General features: G+C 45.9%; 1 protein-coding gene across 3 annotated transcripts; it reads right to left on the reverse strand.

Annotated features, from left to right (window-relative positions):
• Nucleotides 1-1860: 1860 nt before the first annotated feature.
• KLHDC4 (kelch domain containing 4) lies at nucleotides 1861-27798 on the reverse strand. 3 transcript variants are annotated; one of them, XM_065745435.1, is made up of 12 exons: nucleotides 27577-27798; nucleotides 26698-26789; nucleotides 25699-25777; nucleotides 24488-24586; nucleotides 21420-21556; nucleotides 14186-14278; nucleotides 13133-13292; nucleotides 7095-7176; nucleotides 4867-5075; nucleotides 3177-3582; nucleotides 2609-2725; nucleotides 1861-2326 (listed from the first exon to the last, which is right to left on the reverse strand). In XM_065745435.1, the coding sequence occupies exons 1-12, from the start codon at nucleotides 27673-27675 to the stop codon at nucleotides 2151-2153; spliced, it is 1749 nt and encodes a 582-aa protein (XP_065601507.1). In that variant the 5' UTR covers nucleotides 27676-27798; the 3' UTR covers nucleotides 1861-2150. The 3 variants fall into 3 exon arrangements, with proteins under 3 accessions (XP_065601507.1, XP_065601508.1, XP_065601509.1); XM_065745436.1 differs by lacking the exons at nucleotides 24488-24586; nucleotides 25699-25777; nucleotides 26698-26789; nucleotides 27577-27798 and adding an exon at nucleotides 23543-23611; XM_065745437.1 differs by lacking the exons at nucleotides 21420-21556; nucleotides 25699-25777; nucleotides 26698-26789; nucleotides 27577-27798 and having other exon boundaries at nucleotides 24488-24528.
• Nucleotides 27799-27833: the final 35 nt, after the last annotated feature.

Raw genomic sequence — 27833 nt, forward strand, 5'->3', positions numbered from 1 at the left:
GTTCTGTTCATACATTGAAAAAGCACAAGCTGTTCTTTGCTCACGTCAGACGAGAACAACTCTTCTTATGACATTGCAGGACTTTCCCAGCTCCAAGTCTTCCAGAGAGCTCTAGGCCCAGCCCCTGCCCTGGGCACCATTTGAGGCAAGTCTCTGCCCTGATGTGTGCCTGCAAAACACCTCCTTCCTTAAGGTCCTTGTGGACCCACGTGGAAAACTAACAGCTATCTGAGCCAACAGCAGGCTTTCCTGGACATTCAGCCCACGTTCAGAAGACCGAGGTACCAATACAGTTTGATATCAAAGTGTCAGAGCTTGTATTGCTTCAGGACAGGGCACAGCCCACCACATCCTGGCCTCCTCTGCAAGCACTTAGTATAATGGTGATCATCAGGCATCTTGCTTTGGTTTCCATCACAAAAATCTTAGCTTTTTTCAGAGGTTTTATTTGTTCAATCAACGAGTGAGAGCTGCTGAGCCTTGCCTACAGCCTCACTTCATCAGAGCTGACAACCAAGCCTCAATTTGGAGCTCACAGCCACCAGCACCACATCACACAACCAGCCTCGGCCTATGCACGCTCATCCCAACCTCACAGAGCAGCAACAAGAGCACTGGGAAGGCAGCATCCCCCCTCCAAACCACTCCAGAGGGTCCTCTCCCTCAGCCCTGATAAAGTAGACCTGCATGTTCCCCTCTCTGGGCATCTGTAACGGAGCCTGTGCACAGACGCTGTGATTTTAAGATGACTATTTTCCAACAAGAGGGGAAAAAATAAATCAGCAAGTCAGATTCCTCATAAGTCTGCACAGAAATCCACTGGTTGTCTTACACACACGAAGAGTCAGATGGCAACACCATCAAAGTGACAAGGCAGCAGGACAACTGATGCTGCTATACGAGTGAGCACTACAGAATCTTTCTCAGACTATCAACAAGTGACTTGTCTGCACCTCTCCTGTTATTCTGCACACAAGGTTCCTCCCTGACAAATGGGTTTTTATCTGGACAACTGAACCACGTGGGTGGCCAGCTCTATTTAATCCTCATTACATCCTAGCTTTGTAGGGCCTAGCACTGCTCACCTGAGAGCTAGCTCCCTGGTGATGCCCCTGCCAAGACGATACCCACAGCACTCTGGATCTTTCTGCACAACAACAGCCAGTGCCTTCTGGTATCAACTCAAGTCATCGTTTGTTTGCTGCAGCAGACACACCTGTATCCCATCTGTTGTCCCCATGGACTACAACACTGCTCTACTGCAAAGAAATGAATGCTTTGAGGAGAAAGGCTGCAACAAGAAAGAAGGGATAAAAAAATAAATCCTTTTGAGAGTGTGAACCCGTTGGTTCCAGACTTAAGAGGCCACCAGGTCTCAGGGTAGGACACTTCACTGTCAGAAAGGGTTGCTTTGTAGCACAACTGCTTTCTTATCTAAAATGTGAGAAACTGAAGTGGGGGATTCCACAAGTAAAAACCAAACCTGCTACAGCCAATGTAAAAAGGAAGAGACTTCCTTTGGACACATCAGGTGCTACAGTGGTTCTCATACAAAGTACAAAAGGATTCTCAGGTTTCTCCAAATAATGCAGCCACACCTCAGGGCTGCTGGTGCACCTTATAACCACTTGCCTGCGTATTTCAAAGAGGAGACAGCAACCATTCTTCCACAAGATAAGGAAAAGCAAAGCGAGGATGGGATCAATGAAGAACACCGAGATGATGTAACCAACCAAGTTTATTGTAGAAATCCTTGGAGACAAGTTTTGGCCCCTGTTAGGATAAGGAATTTGGGACTAGAGAACCATTGTGATGTGCAGCTCGTCTTCACAGACTCAAAATAACTTTCAAACGAAGTGATGATGTTACTTGTATGTTCCATTCTCAGAAGAACCAGTGCTTGGGCAGTAATCCTGTTCCCCAAGTCCCTCCCACAACCACCAGGGGAATAACAGTATACTCAGAGCATTAATCAAGCAGGCATATTGAAATTAGTCAGCCCAGAGGCACTCATATGGAGTATGCAAGAGCTGGAGTGCCAGGAAGCCTTCCAGGCACACACTGACTGCTTGGCACATCAGGCTGATTTCAGCAGGGCTAACCACAGCTCCCAGCATGTTTCTGCACTCACAGAACAGCCCCATCACCACCTAGATTGAATCTTCATAGAATGCCTTTGCCATGGCATGAGCCACTTTCACCACCTTCTTGTCCTTGGCATCCGGGCCCATGTTGCTGCGGGCTACTTTGATCCAATGCTGCTCTGTCCTGGACAGATAGTCTGCATGCTTCTCATCAGGCTGAACAGATGGGTGCTGCTCCTCTCCTAGTACACAATGAGAGGGAGACAGAAAGAGAGGTCACAAACAGCTAATGAAGGCAATCTGCTCTCCCATGTGTCAGCTCAGCCCAGGCTACGCTTCAGCTTGTGTTTAAATGGAACAGCCTAAAAACCTATCCAGAACCAAAGACGTTTCTCCTTTATTCCTTAAGAACTGTGCACTATGAAAACCTTGCATTGGCTGAAAAAACTGACCTGAATGCCAGTGAGGTAAATGACACCCATGAGTACCGTATGTTAGTAGGAAGAAAACATTCCTCTTGTTACCTCCTTCATCCTCACTATCATCTTCAGAGCTCTCTTCTTCTTCTTCACCTCCTTCTGCACCCTCCATATCATCCTCCTCTTCATCTGACTCTGACTCCTCCAGCCATTCTTGTGTTTCTTTGGTGAGAAAGAAGAAATAAACGAGCTGGGGACAGTAGTGAGATATCTAGTACAGACAGGAAGAGGTGAACAGCACACAACAAACGTGGAAGACAAATGCTGAAAAGAGTCAAGCCTCCTCCCAAGCACTTTACAGCTCCAAAATTATGAGTACAACTCTTTCCTTTCTGCCCTCTATCCATTACAGAGATGCAGAGATTCCAGGGCAGGGTTGTCATCAGCGAACAAAGGTGCTCTGTTTACATGTCTTGATTTTTGAAGCAGACAGACCAGAGTTCATACTCTACAGCCATTGCAAAGCTCTTGTGGCGACAGAGACTATAAGACACTGCCCATCACACACTTCCAAACTGTTTCCTGTCCAGGAATAAAACAAAGCACTGCTGGAAACAACATCCCAGCCTTTGCTACAATGAAATGATACAGACACCCCACCACCAGAGCTTACTCGGGTCTATCTCCACTAGCACTTTCCACTCTTCCATCCTGTGCAGGTCGATGCTGTAGAGGTCACTGAGGGTGAACTGGCGATCGCCCACCTCAAACATTCCCCCGTAGACATACAGAACCCCATGTTTCACTGCCAGCATGGCATTTGAACGAGGGCATGGTTCTACTTGCAGGCCCAAGGCTCCATCTTCTTCCTCCTCTTCCTCCGATTCAGACCTCTCTTTCTCATCTGCAGGCCCAGCAATCACCTGCTTGATTGTCATGACAGTCCCATCTTCTGCCACCACTTCTTTGACTATCTCCACTGGGCCTTGTGGGGCTTGCTTCTCTACCTCATCATCTCCAGCACTGTCTGCCTCAGCTCGTCTGCCACGTCTTCGCTTCTTCTTCCCTGACTTTGGTACCTATTAATAAGAACAAGGAGCAGAGGCAGACTGTGTGTGAACTGAGTGGAGCTAATAGCACGTACAGGAGTTAATACCATGCTATGGATGCTGCTGGGAGGGAATGGGGAGAATTCAATTATTTTTCACTAGAATTGTAAGTCTCAGGTGACAGCTACAACCTCCTACTGAGCACAAACTTCTAACAGCCATAAAACAGACAGCTGTGAAACCTCTGGAGAGCCCATAGCATGGAGTGCTACATCTATTAATGGCAGCACTGCTGAAGAGAAGGAAGACAGCTCTTTTGCTCTCTATCTCGCAGATGTACACATGTGCACACAGACATTCAGAAAGTCCACTGGTCTGTGACAGGAGCAAGAGTAAATAACCCATCATTTTGTGAAATCAAAACAATTGCTGGGTGCTAAATTACAGTGAATTATCAGGAAGCACTCCAGGTCTTCAAAGTATTGTGTGAAAAGGATAGAAAACAGTCAGCTAGGAAGGCAGAAGCAAACACCTGAGTGGATGTTTGCCTGTTATTACACGACTGACATCTCCTTTTGGAGGACACAGCAAGAAACAGTGGGGATGGAAAGAAAGAAGGTCATTTGCACCTTGCTTCCTCCTTGAGAGTGGTTCAAACAAAGCCAAAGATCTGAGGGGCACATTTCTGAATTTCTCGTGAGCCAAGGATTAATACCTCATCTCACTGTCAATAAAGAAAAGAGGGAGGCTATTTTATCCCAATACAACACAGGATCTTTTCACAAAAGCTGTTACTGAACTAGCTCACATCAGACTTACACATCTGACCCAGAGTCAGCCACTAGTACAACACCAGAACTGTTTTCAAGCTGCTTTGCTTCACTTTGCATTACACAAGAGGGCACATGCAGCCTGACTCTCAGAGGAAGAGGGCTATTCCTGACCCACTTTCTCAGTGCATGTGGAGCCACTGGGCTTCAGAGGTTTCCTCTCCCCTCAGATGACAGTCTGCATCACAGTGAAAGCAGGGCATGGAAAGTACAAGGGGGCTACGTGGAGAGGAAGGAGAAGGGCAGCATAGAGAATTCAGTCTGGAGACAAAAACCTGCTCAGCTGCACATCCCCATCTTCACCCTTGCAGCCCTTCCCCTCTTCACAGCTAATGGGTCACAAATCAAAGCAGCAAACAGACCTGGTGGCTCCGCCTCGAAATAGAGGCTTTGCCCACACTGTCAGAACGGGACCATAAAAGGCCAAGACAAATGAGATCAAGGAGAGAGAACCAAAGATATTTGTGTAGCTCTAAAACAAGACCTTCAGCTGGCCGGGAAACCAGCGGTTTTTCCCAATATCGTAGAAATAAATGTCATTGAAGAAGTCCCCTTCAATGCTCTCTTCTTCTTCCTCATCGTGCACACCTCCAAACAGAAGGGAGCGGTTATTGGGACCAGCTGCCACGGAGAAGCCGGACCTGGGAGTGGGTTTCACTCCAGATGGGTTGAGTCGACTCCATACCCACTTATCTGGTAATGGATAAAAACAGACAGGAGCATCAGTAATAGAGAATCCTGATGATTTTTACACCTTCCAAGAGTCTTCAGTTCTCCAGCAATCTTTTCAAGCATCTCAACAATCCATTTCAGACACACTCCAAACTGCACCGTGCCTGTTCAACAATAATGCAAATCAGAATCACTTGCATTTCCACTTCAATCACCCAAGTAATCCGCACGCTTCCTTCTACCCTTAGAAAGCAGCTGCGTTTCCAACAAAAGCAAATGAAGAAAGCTGTCTTCAGGGTATGCTTTCTGGAGCAAGGGGCCTCACGAAAGGTATATACACCTTCAGAGGAAGCTGGAGTTCAAATCAGGACTGATTATAGTCCAGGATACCAAGGAAATGTACTCTGGTTATCACATGGGGCCCATGCCACGTCAATTCCCTCCACGTGAACCTTCTACTTCTCTGTCGTTTTGCACCACTGCCTTAACCCCAAGAATAGGCACAGTTTATTTTAAGGAGACCCAAACGTTAAAAGAAATAATAATTATAATAAAATACCCAGCAGAGGGAGAAAGCTTGTGCTCCAAGCCCTCTGCTTTCGCTCCATTCCTTTCTACTATGGATTTAGAGCAAAGCCCTAAAATGCAGGCTGGCAGAGGCATGGGCACTGGCTAGGCACTGTGTTTCTGAAGGAGCCACAATTTCAAACAGATAAGCTATAAACAGGACATTAATGCAAACAGGGTCTGCAATCCAGACAACGTGTGACCAACCTTCTTCCCCAAATCCCACTTGAAGTTTGGTTGGGTTTAAAGAAATCTGCCACAATTTTAACCATTTGGAAAATCTGCTCAAGGAAGACTGTCCTGCTCCTAAAGCCGAGGACAAAATTCTCTCTCCTAAGGAAAGTGATGGAATTCCTATTTCTGAGGGCATTCACAGATAGGTGGGGGAAAAAAACACCAACCAGTCAACCAAAACCCATTCCTGGTAATATCCCTGCACTAGGTAATCTCATGAGATCACACCCCCACCTTCTCTCTTAATAGTTTACAGATGACCCCTCTCTACTAAAAACAGCTTCTTGAAAACAGGAATTTCCAGTGTGGGAAGTTCTGAAATCCCAACAATTTTCTGTTGTGAAACAGAAGAGCAGTGATCAAAATGTCCCAGAGAACAATTTCAAAATGTTGTTGTAATTCCCTCCCACATACAAAACCCCCAAAAAATCTCTAAAATATCTTTTCTTGTAATTTGCTGCCTGTGGAGGTCAGAACTTCTCACACAGTTATGTAAGGAGCCTGGAGACCCTCCAGTCCATCTCAGACTATTCCAAGGCCAACTGAGAAATGCCAACGTAAATAATGCTTTTTCTCCAGCAAAAAGCACTTCCCAATCTTCCCTCATGAGCTCCATCAACTGAAGTTTCTCAAGCAGCTCCAGTCCTTCATCTGTTTCGCAAAGCTCTGAATTCTCTTCAGTTCTGAAATCAAGTCACCTGAAGATGGGAACCACGACTCCCTACAGCCTTCAGCCAAATACTAAGCTTTGGTTAGCAGAGATGACACAGCCTCATCTTTTCAGGCTGTAAAATGGACTGGGAGAAAAAGAAAGAAAAGGTGTGTGGTCTATAACCTGTTCCCATTTCCTCCTACACAACACAGTGGTGGGAATGCTGCCTGTATACATGATAGCCCATGTTCTTTCTTCAGCACCCAAGTGAAAAAGTAGGACACAACTTCTCTCATACCTCTCAGCAATTGCCATTCCTTCACTCTAGCTTTTTTCTTTTTAAGCTAGAGTCACAGTATACAAATGCACTTAACTACTCCTGGGAAAGAAGCAATATTTAAATCGACTTATCTGTTGTGTTTAGCCCCAGAGCAAAAGCTGGGGCATAGTGCTCATCATTAAAAGAGAAATTTTGTTCTGGGTTTGTGATTTTTTTTTTGTGTGTTTCTTATTGAAAGGAAGAGAGAGGATTCACAGCCCTGCAGCACTGCTTCCAGCACGGCCCCCTAGCTGTAGCAGCGGCTTACCTTCCTCCTTGCCTGAACCTTCAGCCTTCAGCAGGAACATATCTGTATGCAGAGTGCCTTTGTCAACATCTTTCTTAACTCTCTGCAGAGAATGGAAAGACAGGGATGCTCAGTGAAATGCTTTCGATGGCCAAAATGCAGGAGGCCCAACTCTTCAAGACCTAGAAAGTCACTCACATAAAAACATGCCATTCTGAACTCCTGACCCCACAGATAAGCCTAATCACGGCCTGAATCTGAGCACTCCCACGCTGAAAAAGCAAACACTGTGATAGGGGCAAGGAGAAACCACACAAGGCAGACACACTGCGAGCACCAGGCAGTTCACAACTGTAGTGCTGAAATCAGGGCTATTTTCTGTGGCAAGCAGCAAACCTGATATCCTCAGAGGGAATGGAGGCAGCCAGAAGGGACAAATGGAGGCCGGTGTCTTGTGACTCTCAAGCACGCCTCACTCAGTCCCATCCTACAAGTGAGCAGTGGGAGATGTGTAATAAACCACAAGCAACTTCTGCCTGCAACAACCAGAGCCTCCTTCCACTCTTCAGGCTGCCACAAAGATCCTGGGATTCATGGGCCCACGGAGGCTGCAGGATGCAATCAATGCAAGGGCAGAGATCTGGGCACCCACAGAAGAGAAATATATTGTCACAGGGGATTAAAACTGATCGTTTTACAAGAAGAAAGGAAGGATGGGCAGCACCAAGGAAACAGGAGAGACAAGCTTCTGCCTTTTACTCTGCCACAGACAGCATGAGGTGCTCTCAAGGGAGCAATTTAACATCTGTGCCTCTGCTACTCTAGCTGTAAAAGAGAGCAGGTACCACCAAAGTGGCACACAGTAACTTCCAACAGGGCTTGCAAGGTCCTCTGGGATGCTGTCCTCAAATGCTGAGCACGCTGCCTACGCTGCATCATTTGCACAGGCCAAGTTTAAGTACAGATCTGTGTTTAGGGCAGACTTTCAGCCCCTGCCACCCCCAATATCCCCCCACTACAACAGAAGCAGAGCTCTCTCTGCCCCACAGCCTGACTGCAGGTGTCATCAGTAGCATTTGAGGCACCACAGAGTCTTAAGAAACAGCTTTCTCTCCTGAACAGAAACAGAATCCCCACTTTCACCCCCTACTACAGGCAACTGTGAGATTACAGCAAGAACAGCAAGTCTCAGCTGAAGTAACTAAATGCATTATTTTAAATGCAATTTTCCCCTTCTCCTTTCACTCTTAAGTCCCTGTACTCCAGGGCTCATAGCAACATACAGCATTTGAAAGCAGCACTATGCAACACCACTGCAGGAGGTCTTTTAGTAATGTCATTATCCACCCATCCTTCATGCACAGCTCTGGCTTCCTTGTAATTCCTTTCCTCCTGGGGGCAATGGCATTGCTGTGCAACCACTGCCAGGACACAGACTGGATCCTGGCAGGAGCTAGCAGACTGAAGTCCAGTGCTTGGGAAGGAGCAGGACTTGAGTGCATGCCACGATGTCATCTTGTTCTTGCTCCATACCCATACCTAACACAATGCCTTGCACTTGGTAAGTTTTGTTATTGCAAGATGTGTTGTTATTGCATGGCCCAGTACTCAGGAATGGTATTCAATTCTCAGAAAGGCAGAGAAGGAAGGGGGAAAAAGCACGCTTGAGGCATTGCACAACAATGCTTTAACTTGGATGATGTTGAGAAGCTCCAGTGAAAGCTGAAATGAAGTGCTGGAAGAAACAGGAGAATGCTGTTCAGAGTGCAGCAAAAGGGAAAGGAAAGCTTCAGTCAACTCAAAGACCAGAGTCTGCCCTAGGAAATTTGTTAGTCTGGAGCTGCAGATCTTTTGTGCACTTGCTCTCCACTTACATCTAGGCATTCCAACCACCACACTGAAAGACACTCTCTCCCAGACAGGCTGTTGAAGCTGGAGGGATCATCTTCTGTACAACCACTTAATGAAGGCAGCAACTGCACTATTCTACCTGCTATTCTCGAGCAGCACTGGGGACAGGAAGCCTGCAGGAACAAACCTAGCTTCTCAAGAAGAGAATACACAGTGATGGCTCCTTCTGCCACTGCCAGTTTTCTAGCATGTGAAAAAAAAAAAGCAAGCTCTGGTAATGGAGACATAGTTGAAGGGGCAGCTGTCCATTTTGAGCAGAACAAGTTGCCAAGGCAAGAAATGCCTTCTAGGAACAGTGCTCTAAGTACTGAGTACACCAACTCCACGGACTGGCAGCATACACACTGTGGGACCTACAGCAGCAGCTCTCAAGTTCAAAGGGCTGTGAGTACTGCAGAGAGCAAATAACATTCTCTGGCAATGTCACACTTTGCTGTCTCTGTCACACAGGTCTAGAGCTGCAGAACTCACCAGCAAGCTGCAAGCTGTGGATGGCTGATCCTTTTCAATCTCTCCCTCACTTCAAACAACAAACTTCACCTTAGCAAAGAGCTGTCGGTACCTCCAAACAACAGAAGCCCTCATCAGTCAGAATTGCAGAGGGAAGCTTTCCCACAAGACCAGTCTGCAGCCCTGCCATGAGCAATCTCCCAGCAGAATCCCTTACAGGCAGAGCTCACTACTAAAATAAGAAATATATATATATTAAAAAGAAAAATACACCAGAGTCTACTTTGGCATCCAAAAACCCTGCACACAGGTAGTGCCAGAGCTCCTGTGGCTTGTGGGCTGCTTCCACCTGCAAGGTAGAGCAGCCTTAGCCTCCAACACATCCTGGATGCATTTGCTGTGCCAGCCAGGCACAGTGTGCTCACGTTGCCTAGCAATAGAGAGGTCTCGTTGCTTCATACAGCCAAAAATGCAGCTTGCTGCAGCAAAACCCATTCCCAGCAAGGAAAACAGGTGAAGACATCTTTAAGATCAGCAAGAAAGCAAATCTGAGTGTCTCACAGGCTTCTGAAGTATATTTAGGGAGAGACAACAAAATCCACGACAACCTCTTCTGTAAGGGGCCACAATTTTTCTTTATCATTTCTGGGTTGAAGATAAAGCAGAAGAACACAAGGACACCAATGTGATACGGATCACGTATTTTCAAGCGAGGCCCTTGTTAAAAATTGCACACTTGGGGTTGTAAAGCTGAAATTTTCATCTTCCCTGTTTGCATCCTGGATGCTCACCGCCTGAATTTAAGAGCCTGGAACAGCAAAATCTATTGGCTGACACAGGCAAATGCATGCCTGGGACTGAGGGTAGTGGCCCTGGCTCTATCCACAAGTACTGGAACGCCTCAGACAAGCCACTTCATCTTTCCTTCCTTTCCCCCCAGCCATGAAAGAGGCTCTTCTCCAGATGACATCAAGGGAATTTAGCAGCACAGCCTGGACTGACAAGCATCACTGAAAACTGACCCTCTACACTCAGTTCTGCATGCAGATCCAGCAAACCAAAGCACAAAACAAACCTCTCTGCTTGTGACTGAGGATGGGCAGATAGAGCATGCAAACATCCATAGCTGCAAGCTGACAATGTTGCTCAGGCTTTATAGGGCCCTGACAACCAGCTTGGTACACAGATGCCTACAATTCCACCCGTAACTATGAACCTCCTGGGCTTGCACCTCTTTTTGTTTTGGTAACACACACTATATCCCCACACAGCTATTCTGGCACAGCACCTCAAAGCAGATTTACAGGGCTTAGGTCTCCATGGGATATAATGCAACAGAACTGCCCACTGCAGGAAAGCAGCCCTGCCACACCGTAACTCCCCTCCAGCAACCTGACAGCCATACCATGCCCTGGTACTCCAACACAGGAGCAGTCCTGACTTCCTCCCTTCTTCTCTCCAAACCACACAAACACTTGGTAGCAGCTGTAGGAAGACTCCATGCAAAACTGTACCTTTCTACAGCACACGTGAAACTTAGTCCTGCTTCTTATGGCACTTTATTTGGACACCTGTGTGGTTTCATATCTACGTGCAGAGCCCAAAAACATCTCCAGAATACTCCTGAATGTGGTATCTGCTCCTGAACAGGTCTTCTCCTGTACCAGCCCACTTCCAATTAAGTATTGTTTCTTCCATCTTCCACCTCTTACTTCTCCCCAGAGTACAAATGACTCCATGGGGAAGACACGAGCAAAACATTTTCTTCACTTCAAAGTAAATCCAGAGAGATTCAGCTCCATCGTCAGTTATAAGCTAAGATGCACTGAGAATTAGATACCACGCAACAATTGTGTTTGTACTAGAGATGCTAAATCTTGACTTAGATTTTCAGGACGATGCTAAAGGTCTGTTGCCTCTGTATCCCAAGAAAGCTGCAGAGAAAATTCTGCCTGGAGCACAGCTTGGCTTCACCATTCCAGCCCGAAAGCTCACCTGTGCTTCAGACACAAGCCTTTGTCAGGAACAGCACATGAGAGCAGCAGACTCAGCTCTCTGTTTTACAAAGGAAGTAGATTAATAACAAGAGTGCTTGTTTTAATCTAAAAGCAGTTCACCAAGCCGGAGAGGAACTGCATCCAGCTCTTATTCTTGCTCAGTACTCTGCATCAAGGCTGAGCGCTCATTTGTCACAGCAGAACGTTGAAGGCAGCTTTGCATTCCCCTATCCCTTCTACTTCATTTTTATTAGCTCAGAACAACCCAGAGCAGTGCAACAAAGCCCATTCTCACGAAGCAGAGTAGAGCTAACTGCAAAAATGCGTCAACTCATATTTCCAAGGGACTCAGTGTGCACTCTAAACCCAGTTACTTTCAGTAGCCCTAAGAGAGCCGCACCTAGTACAGCATGCAGGCTTCTCCTACTCTCAAGAGTGAGGGAACAGGAAGCAGACAAAGCCCTTTCGGGCAGAAAATGCCTCTGTATTGTTACTGCTATTTAATCAAATGCACATCTGAGGAGTTAGAGCCCTAAGCGCAGGCCATGAGGAGGCACAAATGCTTCTAAATATACAGACAGACTATTTTCTCTCCTCTTTCCCTGCTTTTCTTCTTTGTTCATTTGTTCACATCAGAAGAACAATGCATCCTCCTCCCCCAGCTGGAAGCAGTGCCTTTCCACTGAGACAGCAGCAGCAGGATCCGGGTCTTCAGTTTGCATTTGCAACATTAAAAGCCTTTGCAGGATCCTTTTGCTCAATGAAATATTTACTTCCTCCCGCCCAGCATGGAGACAGGGATACTTGGTCAATAAGGACATATGGTCTAAAGGCCTATCCAGTATAAATTACCATGATTAACAAAGCAAGAAGCAAAGCAGAGGAAGCCTGGTACTCATCAAAAGTCTTCTTTGGCTTATTGAGTTTGCCAACAAGCACTGCTGCCTTAACCCCTTCCCTGATGCAAGAAAACACAAGGCTCCTGCTAACTGATGCCTTTAACCCACAAGTGCTGGAACATGGATGAGTATTGACTAGGAATACCTGAAGCTGGCAATAATGACTGCTGTTACCAAAAATGTCACTTCTCCCTGTAGCTCATTCCTTCCTCTGTAACATCACCTCCTTACGTTGTATTTTCCCTGCTAATCTAATCCAGCATTAGTTTTAACCGAGATCATATCCTTGATCAGGACACAACCGCATGAACAAAGGGAAAATCAGAAGACAAGAAGCCAAATTTGGTACCAGTACTGGCTCACAGCAGCCTGAATTGTCCTGTGTATGAACAATACAAGGGCACAATTGCACAGTCACTCCAAGCTGGCATGTCCACAGGCTAACATGCACTCCCATTGCTAGTGGTTTTTTGGACATCTGACAGCTGCCTGACATGCGGAAATATCAGCCTGAGCAGCGGGCAGTTACACGATGAGATCACCAGATCTGCTCTGGAGATAGCACTTATTAAACAGAGCAGAGGGAAGTGGCAGATTCCACATTTGAATTCTGCTCTCCCATTGCCTTCTCCAAGCAGTCAAGACACGGGACCTCACGACCAACACAGGTCAAGGTAATCGCTCAGGTGCTATTTATGCAATCTGAATACGAAATTTCAGCTTTCATTTTTAGCACTTTAGTTCTTCCATCAACTATTTTGTTTGTCAGTTGGGAAATGCTGCATCACAGAGTCTCTCTTACCTGCTTGGAGTAACCTCCATAGATGACTATGCTGCCCTCAGGTGTGGTAGCCATTTGACATCCTGATCTCGGAGCAGGCCCTACTCCTGATGGAGCCAGCTTGCTCCAGGTGAAGGAGTCCAAGTTGAATGCATAAACATCATTGTAATAGATGTAATCCCTAAGGAGAGCAAATTGGGACGTGATGGGTTTTGGTAGTGAGCATCATTTAGGAGAGAACAAAATGCTACTTCAGCAACAGCACCAAGAACCTCTGAAGAGGTACAATACCTTATTCAAGTCCCTACATTTCTGATTTTTCTCCTGTAGCCATGGCAATGTAGACATTTGTTCAGTTGAAGGTTACTACTTCAGAGTAACAATTATGCATTTAACACAGCTCCTTTATGCAAGATCTCTCTGGGTTCTTTTCCATTTTTCTGCCCATGCTATTCCTTACCATAACAGAGCTTTCATCAACACTTTCCAAGAAACACAATCCAAGGTGACTTAAACCAAAACACAAAAGATCAAAACACAACAGTGCCATGTCTTTCTTGAGAGTGGGAATGAAAAATATAAATATACACATATATACACTCACACAAACACCAGTGAAACTGCCAGTTAGCCAAATCCAGGTGCAACCTGTGCTGTGCTCCTGGAGACTGCAGTTCTGCAGCTTAGCAACTCTGAGAAATTATGTAGCTCAGCTCTCTTCAATCCCCATCACAGAGTAGCTGTGACCTCATGTGGCACGTGAGAGCCTACTAGGGAAGATGTTTCTAGGAAGAGTAGGCTCTCTGAAGAGAGGCAGAGTCCAAAAATGACGTACTGAGCCTTAGCTATGAGGATGAGGAGCTACTTCAGTCATGTTCTAAGTGGCAAAACAATTTCTCGAACAGCTCAGACATGAAAAATCAAGATCACTTATCTAACACAGAAGTATATAATTTGATAACAGTAACACTAAATAAAATCCTTGCCTTAAAGCCCAGCTTCCTGTTGCTGGTGAAATTACATTGTCTTAGTTACACAGGATTCAACGCCACCAGCCATCCTGCAAAAACCCACCTCACGCTCTCATGGAAACCCCCAAAGATGATGAGCTGTCTCTTGCAAGCAACCATTCGATGCCCACTTCTTCCACAGGGACCTCCTGATGCTCTGCAAGACAAAGAAATTTCACTCATCAGCAAGCTTCCCTTCCTATTAGTGGATCAGCCCATTTTTATTGAAGTCATAAGGCAGCTGGGCTGGCTGAGTCTAGCTTCTGTTCAGGCATGGGAAACCATAGGGAATTTTGCTGCCTTAACACAGATGTATGTTTTTTTTCCAGAACAGTACATGTGTTCTTCCTGTAACACTTGGTATTTGCAGCACAGGCATTTTGCAACAGCAGTTTTATTCCTAGTGATAAGCCATACAGTCTCTAACAGCACCCGAGTCTTGAAGTCTTTTCTGCTATGACTCAGGAGGTAATTCTTCAGGAGAGTTTAATGAATAGCAGTTAACTCCCACAATTTCAAGAAAAGCACTCCAGACAGAGATGTTTTCCCCAAGTACCAGATAGAAACTAGAAACTGGCTCTGACATCTACTCTCCTTTGCTGTCGCAGGAAACCATATATCCACACTATCTCACTCAACGACCAGCAGCTAGGATATACCACCAAACTTAAATCACTCAGATCTCATCAAGAACAAAAGAGATGGTGGCAAAACCAGTTATTATGATCTTATTTATTAAAGGAGCAGCTACGTATCACTGCTCTGCTCTTTTCAAGCCCATATGACCTTTCAGTTAGATGTGCCACTTCCTTTTCCAAGAACAAGCAACAACACCCCATCTGTCACATCCTAAAGCTTTGGGCAAAGCCAGGCAGCTGGCAACAATATTCTTGAGAGGCAATGAAGATACACTTTCCCTCTTGATCATCCGCAGTCACATCTTCATATGAGACAGAAGAAAGAAAACGTAAAGAACTCTCGAAACAAAGGCAAGTTCAGGTCAAGCCACAGAGAAAACAAAAGCTTTGTGTGCTCTCTGTCCCTTGGATTTTAATCTAGCACACTTTCAGCCTCACTGAGGAGTCTCCCAAAATGCACCCAGCACCACTGAACTCAGCAAGGCTTCTCAAATAGGGACAGCCATGTTAGATGGCTGCAGAATCAGGGCTTCAATAAATAAGAAACCTGCTCATCACTGAGGGAGAAACAGCAAAATCTAAACCCACAACCCCATTGCTCTGCTTTAACTGGCAGCAGGTAGCTGCAAAGAGCACTGACAGATTTCTGTGGAGAGAGAAAATGAGGGCCCTTACTCGCTGTCAAAAACGACAATCACACACCAGCCATAATGAAGAGCTCCAAGCAGAACAGCAGTGTTTGGGTAAGCCTGAATTAATACTGACTGCTTGGATTTGAACAGACAGTGGGGTTTTCTTGGCACCTACTGGATTTTTAAGTTCCACCCAGCAGAACATCACCTCTTGTATTAATTTCATCAGCACCTCAAATCATTATTTTATCTTTTGTAACAAAACTTATGTTGTTATTTTGGAGGATGTCACCTTTTAAAAATCTTGGGTTTTTTTTTGAGAAATAAATAAGAAAGAAGGAATTACAAGTCACTGTTAACAATAAGACCTTGTTCTCAGTGAGTACTTTCTGCCTTGCTTCTCAAACACATCTCCTCCAAGTCAAAAATCAATTGTGAACGGCAAAACGTTTATTCACTGATGCATGTGCTTTAATAAACAAGTTCCCACAAGCAGGCAATTAAATCTAAGTCATAAACAATACCACCCAAACGGGGCCTGATCTGAATTCAGAGGAGCCTCCGTGCACCAGCATCAGTTGCTCTCAATTACAAGGCTGTTCTCCCCTTTCTCTAGGATAGGGATACAAGCTACAAGAGCAGATGCTGAAACATGGCTGCAGGAGGCCTCATCCTGCACCCCATGGTGTCATCTCAGCTCTGTCAACTGAAGTGTTACTCACCATCCAGGAATCAGCTGCCACAGACGGTTCTCAGCTTTTGATGGAAAGAGATGCCCGCTTAATCGTGCAGTAAATGCTCTTAGTAAGAAAGTATTTTTCACAAGGAGCAATTCTTGCAGCCCAGGGCTCATCCCCCAGCCTCCAAACACAACACTGTAAGAACACATAGCAGTGTCAAGCAGGACTGGCAGCAGCTCCAGAAGGCACTTGCTTCTAGCTCAGAGCCTTGCTTCCCAGATGCAGGCTGTCTCCCTTTACCTGCATCGCTGCTCGTGGTCCAAAATAAACATTTTGGAAATGGTTTCACAGGCTTTATGATTAATACACTACTTCATGGGGTTGACACCAGAAAGCAGACGTGTGGGAGGGAGCTGTAAATTCTCCAGACTCTTTTTTAAAAATAGATTAACAGATAAGTCTGGATAAAGGCTGGCTCTACACATGGAAGCATGAGTCTGATCTAAACTGCTCCACAAGGAATTTGCTGCTGCTTGTGGAGTTACTCTGGGACTTATAGTAATATAACAGATCTGAATTCAGCCCCAGTTTTGAGAATTAATGACTTCCATGCCACAGTATCTACAGACTGCACGAGTGAGTTACTCTTTCATTCATTCCTTCACCCAGAGAAAGTTCAGAACAATCTCTGCAACCTTTTGTTATGAAAAAAACAATGACGCAGAGAACATCCCACCAAAGGGGCACTTCAGGATAACACACTTCTGTTCTGCAGTACACAAAGCAGCTGAAATCCAGGACTTCAGTGTTTGGTTTTGTATCTTACACTTGTAAATGCAAATGACAAGTGCTCTGTTCATTGGCACACGGAGATACAGTACCCATGTGTTTGTGTAATTAATTCGGAGGTATGTGAATGAATACAAAATTGCTACAAGGCACAAAACCCCCAAATCAAATCCTCTGCAAAGTCAATCAACAGTCACACGCCTGGATCTTCCTCTATGAGTGAACAAGCTCAGAGGGTTCCCTTCTGGCCTGTCAAAGGAAGTCTGCTCAGCAGTACACCAAAATACCCTCCTTTGAGCACCAAAGCACCTTTATACCTAGCGATGCAGGACTTGAACTTTCTGGTAACAGAGAGCACGTGAGCAAGAGACACCAGTCAGAAACAAACCTATGCTGAAAGGCATCCTGCTCTGCAGCAAACTGCTCCAGTTCTCTCCGTAAACAGCGCTCAACATACGCTTGTGAAACGTTGTCCCAAAGTATTTATAGCACCATATCTCACAAAACTGTGAAGTACCATTAGCATTCCAGTATTAAAGAGAAGGGAGTTACACAGGTTCAGAAGCGAGGCGAAGAACTGCACAGAGGGATCTGTCAGCACAGAGTACAACCCCAATGAGTGACACTCCTCATCTCTCTTTGAGGAAGGGCTCTGGGCCAAACAGAGCTGGGTAGGAATGTTCACTCTAGGAAGGAATGAGGCAATTAGGTTAAAATACTGCTCAGCTCTAAGGCTGAGTAACAAACAGTTCATGCACTGGGGAAACCTCACACATCATGTACATCATAAGGTGGTCCCAGTAAGTCAGCAAAGTCAGTTCCTGGCATGTCATCCAACAGGCTGAGATTTGTTGCATTACAGCTATCTTTGTGCAGGCAAAATGCAAGCAGCTGCTGTCAATTTTTTAACTCTGTCAAGCTGACTGACATCACTGCGGCTCTGCACTAAGCAGTAATGGAGATCAGCTTCCCCAGCAGCCTTTGCAGACACAGCACAGGGTAAGTTATTCAAGGTATGCTCTTCAAAATGTTTTACAGTCAAGTTTCTTATGACACTGAGATGGTCCCTTGCAGAATGTGCAGGCTGGGAAGGACAACATAGTTGTCTGAAATCTAAGCTGTGGGGCTGGAATAACTAGACTTCTTAGAACTGCAAGTTCAGATCAGAGCGGGGTCATCTGAGCTATTCAGTCTACCAATTCTACTCCAGTAATTCATTCAGACTCAACTGAAGCAGGGTGATTCTTCCCAGGTGGAACCGAGATGGAAACCTTGCTCCTCTAGTCCAGGCATTTCTTAATGCAGTAACAAAATGACTGCTTTATCTGCGCTAAAGTGACATCTCCCAGACCCAACTGAGTCTACTCAACACCAGTCCGACAGACAAATGTTTATCAACAGGCATTTACTCAGGTAACACTGTTACCACACTAGACACAAGTAATTACTGCTTTGCCTGCTACATGGTAGCCTGTTCTATGCCTCCTTCATTCCATCTTACCATTTACCTTCCCAACACCGCTAACTCCTCAAGCTACACCCTGTCACCACTCATCCCAATCCAAATCAAGCATTAGGCTTCAGACAGATATGAGAAATCTACATGGACACACATCAGGCAGCAGTGGGGTCCCTGCTAGGAAAAACAAATTGCTGAAGGAAGCACAACGCAGTCTGTGCAATCCTAAAGAAGTACAAAAACATTCCTCATACAACTCAACAATCATCACTGTCCTTTCCTTTCTTCTTCCTCTTCCAAGCAGGCTGCCCTTCCAAGCAAACTGTCATCGTGACACCATATGGAAACGCAAAGAGGCAGCAGAAACCTGATTTTCACACTCAGCCAAGCTAGCATTAAAACCAAGACATTTCCTCACAGCCTCCTACACCAGACGCCTAATTAATGTATCTCTTGGAGCTCTGCCCAAGGATGAGGAGGAGATGCACTTTGTTATATTTGAGCGCTGGGACCAGGGCACAGGTGCTTTCAAAATTACAGCAAAGTAGAAAGACAGATGTCCACCCAAATACCTCAGAACACTCAAATGGAGTTGATCCTGCATGGAGTAGAGAGAGAAAAGTGACAGTCTCCCCAGAGCAAACTTTGGAAATGTTTTCCCATTTACCTATGAAGAGACAACAAAGCATCACAGTGTCCCCATGCATCCTTCCACTGTGCCACGGCTGCTGAAGTGACGTGGGATAACCCAGGGACAGTGAGCAGCTCCAGGAAGCTGGAAAACCATGGTACTGGGAATTGCTTTCACTTATCCTGAGAGCAGAAGCTCATCTTACCAATTTCTCCCTCCTCACTAGCCACATTAACCCACCACAAGCTTCCAGCACTGCCACTATTTGGTCCACCTGGAGCATGGGACTGCTGAAGCTGCCCTGCACTTTCATGGCAGGGTGGGAGCAGATGACCTTGCAGTACCAGTAGGATTCAGCATGCCCAAGGCTACCATACCACAAGGGACAAGATGCAAGATGACTAAAGCCTTGTAACAACCCCACTTCCTCTTCCCAGGCAGGTTGGGCACTGCAGCACTTGTTTTGGGAGTGGAAAACCCTATATCAGCTCTACAGCAACACATCTGCAAACCCACAAGAGAACAATTTGCACCATCACTGGTGGAACTAACGAAGCCTCATCTGGGTTCTCTGATGGCTCACAAAAAACTATCTCCCGCCCTCGCTCTCCCTGCAGCTGGGTATTAACATTGCTCTCTGGTGAGGATTTTTTCAAGCAAGAGTTTGGTTGAAATGTCAGCCCTTTCTCTCAGCAGAAACTCTATGGGTATCATCACTTCCTCTCCCCCGCCTGCTTTCATGAAACTAGAAGGAATACAGAACATTTGAGTTCTACCCTTTATCTGACTGAGATTGAACAAGGGATTCAGAAGTTATTTTGGGGGAGCTGGGAGGGGTGCAGTCAGAGTCATTACGTCAGCTTCTGCCTAACAACAATAGGCAGATCTTCCTGCACAGTGACAGGTCTTCTTAATCCCTGCACCTCTTAAAGAGCCCTCTATCATTTTGCAGAGATTCCCTCACCCCCACTTCTCAAAGTCAAGCAGGGCTCACTAGAATAAACTCGGTTTCCTAAAACAAGACAAGTTGCAGCTGCTATCAGACTAATGCTGCCAGGTCTGGAGCCAAGGATCACACCAACAACAGGAACCAGCTGCTGAGGATCCGAGCAGCATCCCCTCAGCCTTCCACAAGTACTCAAAAGGATGATCTCTGGACTCTTGCAGGGCTGGTGACTGCCAGGATCCTGTGCTGTGAAGCATCCTTTTTACCCAGCGTGTTCTGGACTCACTGGGACTATTTGCTCTTTGGCTCAGTATGACCCCTACACCCATGCCAGAGTCTTTTCAGTGTTACGTTAACATTAACAAAACTAAACCTTCCAATTCCCCCTCGTCAGGCAATATCAATGCTCCCATTTTGCAAGGAGGGGAAAAAAGGCAGACAGGCACAGTGAGTCACTGTGTGGTCTGAGGCATGTGCCAAGGCAGAGCAGGGTATCCATCTCCACACAGCTCAGTCCTAAACCAGCCTCTCAATCACTGTGCAAGAAAGGACAGACACAAACGACTGGCACCTGCACTTTGTAAGCAGGGCAAAAACTGATTAGTCTGAACACATTTAGGGCTTTCCCACCTGAAACAAGGACACAGAGTTCCTGCCCAGGAGCTTGACAGGTAAGGAGTAGATGAGCAAGTATTCAAAAGCTGATGCTTTCCCCAATAGCACCTCAAGAGTCAGCTGTGGAGGAGTTCCAGCAGAGCCAAGGCTGTATTCTGGCTAAATCCTGTGGTCAAGACAATCCTGAAGTACAAAAGAAAGCCTGTGCTATGGTCAGAACCAAAGCCACATCTCCTGCCTCTTAGTTTACCAGCTGACCCACCAGACTTTTTCTTCTCTAATGCAAATATGAAAATGAGCAGAAAAAACTTAGAAGTGAAACATTAGCAGAAGACTTGACACCAAACCCACAGAATATTTTTAGGCGCCTTCACTCCAGTCAGAAATTTCCATGGCTTTTGGCACCCACTTACCTTGACAGCTCAGAACTACTGGCTTGTTCATCCCTAGGAATCTTAAGGCAGCAAATGCCAGTTATCAGGAGAGAACTTGTCTCTGTGGACAGATACCAGCTGTCTTCTCAAGCAATGGTAGCCATGAGACCAAGCCTGAACAGAACACAACTGGAGCAACAAGTAGTGTTTTAAAGTTGGGATATCTACATCTGCCTTGGCTGGGAGGACATGTCCAGTATACTCATTTCTTCAGTTACTAAGACCCAGGTATATCCATGCTTTAAAAGCCACATATTATACAAAATAGCTTTGTCCTCGGTGGTCCTGAACACATCTCTTGTTTCCTCTGGAGGCTCTCCTCTCCAGTATTTCTATCATGGGCACCTCTGTACCCAAGGGAGAGATGAGCTGACAGCTGGGAAATCACAGCACCGCACCAGGAACCAAGTTCAGACCATGCTGACACAGTCCCTCATGAGGTCAATGTTACTGTCTTGAGAACACACCACTTACTTGATCTGTTCCCAGGTCTTGGTGGCCAAATGCAGGACCCAGAGATCCTTGTAATGGTAGAACTGTTCCCCACTGGGAGATGCAAACTCCCCACCAAACACCCAGAGCTGCCCTCCGGCTGTGGGCACCACTGCTGCCTGCCAGAAGAAAGAACAGGGTCAAACAAGAGTGCAGAAGTCAGAGAAAGGAGAACTTTATCAGTCAGATGTGCAGCTGCCTCCAAATCCCAGAGAGTAGACAAATAGCAGCAGTTGCTGCTGTCCTGCTTGGCAAAAGAAGCTCTCTGGAGCTGAAGGAAGGGGAATTTTCAACGTAAGCTGGTTACTGTGTAGCACACCTTCTCTATAGCAAAGGAAAGTAAACCAATGAGCTGGCTAATCCCACCCCCTAGCATCCCGAATTCCAGTTCTACAAATCCAAGCTTTCTTCAGAAGCACCTCAAGATTTACTTTCACAACCACAGTTCAACTGCGGAAGGAAACCTCCCCACAGCAACACTGCTCATTCTGTGACACTGTGATGGGTGGATTCTGTAGAATACTGATGGACAATTAAGTCCAATCCATGTAAGGAACAGAAGCAGCTCCTGCTTCTAAAACACATATAACATCCCAACACTGGGCAGGGACAGGAATGCAGGTACAAGTATTTTGGAAAAGGCCATTAACAGTGCATGACTGACCCTTATACACTACCATTTTATGAAACCAAAAAACAGCTCAGAATACAAGCTGCAGTACAAGTCCAAACCTGAAGATTTCCAAGTCCTGAAAAGCATTATTGCTCTATCTGAAGAAAAAAAAGAAAGAACCACCATCAGAAGGAAAGTGCAGTATTTGAATGAGGGTGGACTGTAACTGCTTTCATTAAGGCAAGTAGCAGAAAGGAGAGCATTAAGGAATTTGTTTTACTATTTTTGCATGGAGCAGCATTGAAACACCCTGTTGCAACACAACAGACTGTCAAGAGGCAAGGAATTAAGGATACTGGGACTAAGCAGCAAAAGGCAGGAATCCCAAAAGTGAAACTAAGTGAACATACAAACATCTTCCTTGGCTGGGACCTATTGGAGTGGTTACACTACTGAAAAGAAAAATAAAATCTTTCATGTTTTTTCCAGGATACCCATCACAGATGAGCACTGGGTTAACAGTCTCCTCAGGAGGGCTTCACTACCTGCATGCCTTTTCCAGCAAACAGCAAAGACTTCTACCATTAAACACATAACAGTGCTCTGACACAAACCAGCCCATACACGCAGCAATTACACACATGAGAAAGTATTGGGTGTGTTTACAAGCAGCACTTGTGGGAACATCAGGTTACCTAAACAGAAGGAAAAACTGCCCGATTTCTTCATGGGTATCTAGTGATTAAAAGTTTCAGTGAAGGGACAGACAACAGCCTGCTCATACTTGTACGTGAACTCGTGAAGAGCTGGCTTCAAATTCATCTTAGATCCAAACCCTTCCCTCAAACAAAACTGACAACAGCCATCCATGGCTATTCTCACTCCAGTTGAATTGGTGCAGTGAAGCCAGCAAAAGTCAGAGGGCTGTGCATCAGAGACTACAAATGACAGACAAGACTGAAAACATTACAAACCCACAGGCAAACTTCTATTCACCTTCAAGCTAACATGGAAAATGTGTTAAAAATAAAGTCACAGGGAAGACAACAAACCATTCAGCGAAGGAGGCTGAACTGTCTCCTGTGTGACTGTGATTAATTATCAGACAGAAAACTTATTGTTAAAGCATGACTCCTCTGGTATGCTCCTCATTTTATTTCTGCTATAATCCAGTTGCAGCTCCCTGATGCACAGCCTGCTCACTCAGTTCTGACTGAGCTGCTAGACAGCCACCTGCTGGCTACCAACACGCAAACAACAACTTCTTCATAGTCAGAAAGAAACCTTATCACCTCAGGGGTATGAGTATTTGAATTGCTGGCCTCCTTATGGAATTTGGCCTCTGAAATTATGATCAACTTTAAGCAGAAGGTAGCTCTAGTATCAAGTCAAAGCCTTTCAATTCAGGAAAGCACATACACAACTCAGAGCAAGGCTGGCATTTATGCACAGTATAGGTGTACAGGAACCTAACTAGGGTATTGCATCTTACCAGGAAGCTCTAAAGAGCTTTGGCCACAGGGAGGAAAATAACATTCACATCCTGTATGGCAGCTTTTGAAATGTACCAGTCACCCAGACACTTGCTGCAACAGGTAACATAATCTATCAGACAGCTGGTGAGGGCCAAAGACCTGCAAAAAATACAAGTCTCTGGTCCAGATTCTGTGGCCAGGTATTCACACAAAGTAAACAGAAACAAATCCTTCAATATCACAACCAGCCAGTGATGTCAATGACAGAGACAAAGTTCAGGGGAGTTTCACAATATCCCAGAGAAAGTTCAGACAACTTTGCTGTCTTTACGGATGCTTTTAAAAAACAATCCATCTACCAAGGAAAATAAATAAATGAATAAATGAAATCCCAAGCCAAAGGCAGAGCATGCACAGTGCATCTGGCTGCACAGCTGGGACAATCCTACATGCTAGCAAAGATATCTTACAGGGATAAGTCATGTTGCTGGAGAGGTGGGATCTGTAACACCCACAGAGGCAGGCCTGCAGCTACTCATCACACACAGCAACCCAGACACTACCTGGTCAAGTCCTAAGTTACATGCTGACCAGCATTTTGAAAATCCAGAGTCTGCCTGACATGGTTGAACTGGTTCCCATACAACGCATCAAGACGACTAGTCCATCTTCACAAGAGCTTCCCCCCATGAGTCCTGCTGACATAACAGATTCACCTCCAACATTCACTCCCCCTGTAACATTTCCAGACATCACTCAGGGACCAAAGAGCACCAGCACCTTTTACAGGTGTTTGCAGACCCCCCAACCTCCCCAGCACATGAAGTAAGGTGACACCCACTACAATCAAAACGCAGAGAAGACAGAAACCCTTGGGGGGAAAAAAAAAAAGTCAACTCCCATTTATTTTTAGCACAGCATCAGAACAACAACAGCTGCTGCTTTGGCACCCTGCATCTCACCTGGTGAGCACAGCGTCGTGGGGGTGGGTTGGGAATCTCTACTTTAGTCCAGCTGTTTTTCCGGATGTTGTAAATATACAGTTCATTATACAGGTACGTCTGTTAAAGAGGAAAAGAAACACATTAACACAGCTCTCCATGGACAGGATTAGTCTCAAGCACAGGTATCACTTAGGGTTAGCTGTGAGTTAGGTGTTAAAAGCATGCAAAACCAGCTTTCCATTTAGAGTCACAGAATGGTCTGGGTTGGAAGGGACCTTAAAGACTACCTAGTTCCAACATCCTCACCTTCTGGGCAGGGATATCTTCCATTACATCAGGATACCCCAAGCTTCATCCAACCTGGCCTTGAAAAGTGACAAAAGTGCAAAGCAACAGCTCACCAGCCTCCACCACACAGGGAAGGAGAACAAGAACCTCCCTTAGCAGTTGTCAACAATCATTTCAGTGTGCACCTCTAGACTCAACTGTTCTTTCCCAAACTCTTGTTTACAGTTTGAGATTTCAGGACTTAACAAGCTGGAGCTTAACATGGTTGAACAGTTTAAATTTGCCTGAAAGGCTGCTCAGATTCAGAGACAGGAATAACTAAAGGTAGGGAAGCAAGCAGAGTTAGTTCAGCACACCACATGAGATGATCCTCAGATCAAATATCATTGTTAGGCTTGAGTTTTCAAGTTCAGTACACAGAGTTTTCAGTCGCAGTACACAAAACTTCTCAAGGCTGGAATGACCACTTTGTCTCCAGAAACACTGTAAACACTTGCAACTTGCAGAAATTCAGCAAAGAGTGCCCACTTACTTGCTACTGTATGCATCTCTAAGGCAGGCAATGACTTGCCAGCTCCAAAACTGCAGAAACATCTTGTTTTGAAAGTTGGAAAACAGAGATTCTTCAATAGTTATAAAAAAAAATGAGGGGCAGAGATGGCTACTATTAAGTCTGGAGAAATTATGAAGCCCTGAAATATTGATGCTGAGACAATCACTCTGACTCCTTAATGGGTTCTAGCATGTCTCCTTCCTGCCAACTGATCAGGCATGAGGCAGTATCGTGGCAGAATTAAAAGGCTATTTTGCTCCCATTTGGGGACGAATGCATATTTTATGACTGCTGCTTTGAATCTTCACTTCAAATGAGACTCATGCAAATTACAGTAAAAGACAGGGGAAGGGCAGAATAAAGAAAAAAAAATGGAAGTATACATTACTTTTTGGCCATTGAAATATTCACCTCCAAAAAGGATCAATTCATCTTTCTCAGGGTGGGCAGACAGGGAGCCATTCAGCCTGAAAACAAGAGAGGGATGACCAAAACAGCACATGTTAAAAGACTTGTCATGCTCTGAGGCTGGTAGCCTTTAACTAAGCTAGCACTACCACTCTGACCTTCTAGCCACAAAGGTCTCTCCATCAGCTGCCAAATTACTAGGCTCTGATATTCACCCCAGGGTGAAAAGCTCCCCAAAGAAATTAACTTCTGAAAAAGTTCCAGCAAGATTAATTTGACACCGTCTGAAACCTTCTCCTATTTTAGGAGCACACGTTACACTGTCATTTAACATGCCTTCTGACGTGAGCTCTTGAATTTTAATGCTGATGTGTCAAGAACAGAAATTAGTTTTATGAGAGCACAGAGCTATAGGCAGAACCGTTCACTGGTAGGCTGCCTCATATCAGCTTATCCGTGTCATTCTTCTGCACTCACTGATGTTCACAACTCGTCTACACACCACCAAAGTGCCCTGCATCACATGGAAATGGATTCCTAGCACTGCTGGAGAGGCACGAACTGACCACTGTAGCACCCTGGTGACATTACCAGTAGCATAGTGACCTATCCCTCCAAACAGAGGAAGAAGATATCGTACACATGGGATTTTAGCAAGCCACAGCAAAGAGACATACAGAACATAGCAGCAGGTAGACCTGAAGTGTGTGGGTCTCCTTTCAGATTCCTCATCCGAGTCCAGAGGCTCATCTTAGTTTTTATTTTTCTATAATCCCTTTAACTTAACCAATCTTTGTGCTGATTGGATGATTTAAAGAGAAAAAAAACCAATGGTTTTGGTTTGTTTTTTACCCCAGGGATTCAATATACCAGGTATTTTCTAAATACAGATATCAGCCAAGCCAGCTATTATGCTGGATATAACTTGACATAAATAAATGTCATCAACAGCCATGTAAGTGATTGCACAAAAACTTACCTGGGTGAGGGAGGTGGGCAGGATGTCTCAATTACTTGGGTCTTTTTAGCATCTAAAGTCTGGAATTCTGCTATCAGTGCTTCAAGATCCTCCTGAAAACAAAAACACAGACCTGAGTTCCTTGATACGCACAGAACCACCTGCACACCACGTGAAACCAGCCTTCAAGGTCAGAATTTTGTTTAAAAAAAAATATATCTGTTTAAGATCCCCACATCCACCTACAAGAGATGAATGCTGAGTCCTTCTACAGATGTTTAAAATTCCTTCCCCCCTAAAACCCTGACAATTTTGCTCAGAAAAGGCCTAACAGTATAGCACACACTGCGTGTTCAGCACACACCTGCACCTCCTGCAGGACGAATGCTCACAATTCAGCAAGGAAACAGCAATCACATAAGCCCCGACTGAATTATGACCCAGTACACACTACACCCCACCGGTCCTTTGCCTGCAATGGAGAACTACCTACATGGAACGGGAAGGAAAACCTGTTTTTAACGCCCTCGACTTTCTGTCAATGAACACACGGAGCTGCGGGGCGTGCAGCCAGGGGCACATCCCTATGCACAGCATCTCCTCCACCTCCGTCAGCAACCCTTCCCTCCCAGCAGCTGCACGTGGCAGCATCTCCCCCTGCTCACACTCTCCGTGCCCTGGAGCCGCGCACGCAGCCAGCAGCAGCACGTTGCAAACAGGGAAAGTGCCCCAACGTTATATACCAACGGCCAGAAAAGAAGGACAGGGACAAGGAACAACACGTGCTCTCCTTTTGGCCCCATTCCCTCCAGGTCCAGCTTGGGGGGCAGCGCTCACACAGCTCCCGAGCCCCGCAGCGCCCTGGGCAGGGCAGGGCAGGGCAGGGCTGCTGCCCCTCACCTCCTCCTTCTTGGCCCTGCGGGACACCTTCCTCTCCATCTTCGCGGCCGTCTTCTCGGCCCCTTTCCCCTTCTTCTCCCGCTTGCCCTTCTTCCCCATAGCGGCAGGCCGCGCTAGGCCGCGGGACGCACCGCTCTGGCCGCGCCGCGCTGCCCGCCCGGGGCGCACCGCGGGGCGGGAGGGGGTCCTTCCCCAGCCCGGTGCTGCAGGCCGCGGTCCGCCTCCTGCTCCAGCAGCGCGGCCGCGGGGGCCCTCTG

The sequence above is a fragment of the Cyrtonyx montezumae genome, unplaced genomic scaffold (genome assembly GCF_038088225.1).
Source record: "Cyrtonyx montezumae isolate F1298 unplaced genomic scaffold, pur_monq_1.0 scaffold_35, whole genome shotgun sequence".
NCBI lineage: Eukaryota > Metazoa > Chordata > Aves > Galliformes > Odontophoridae > Cyrtonyx > Cyrtonyx montezumae.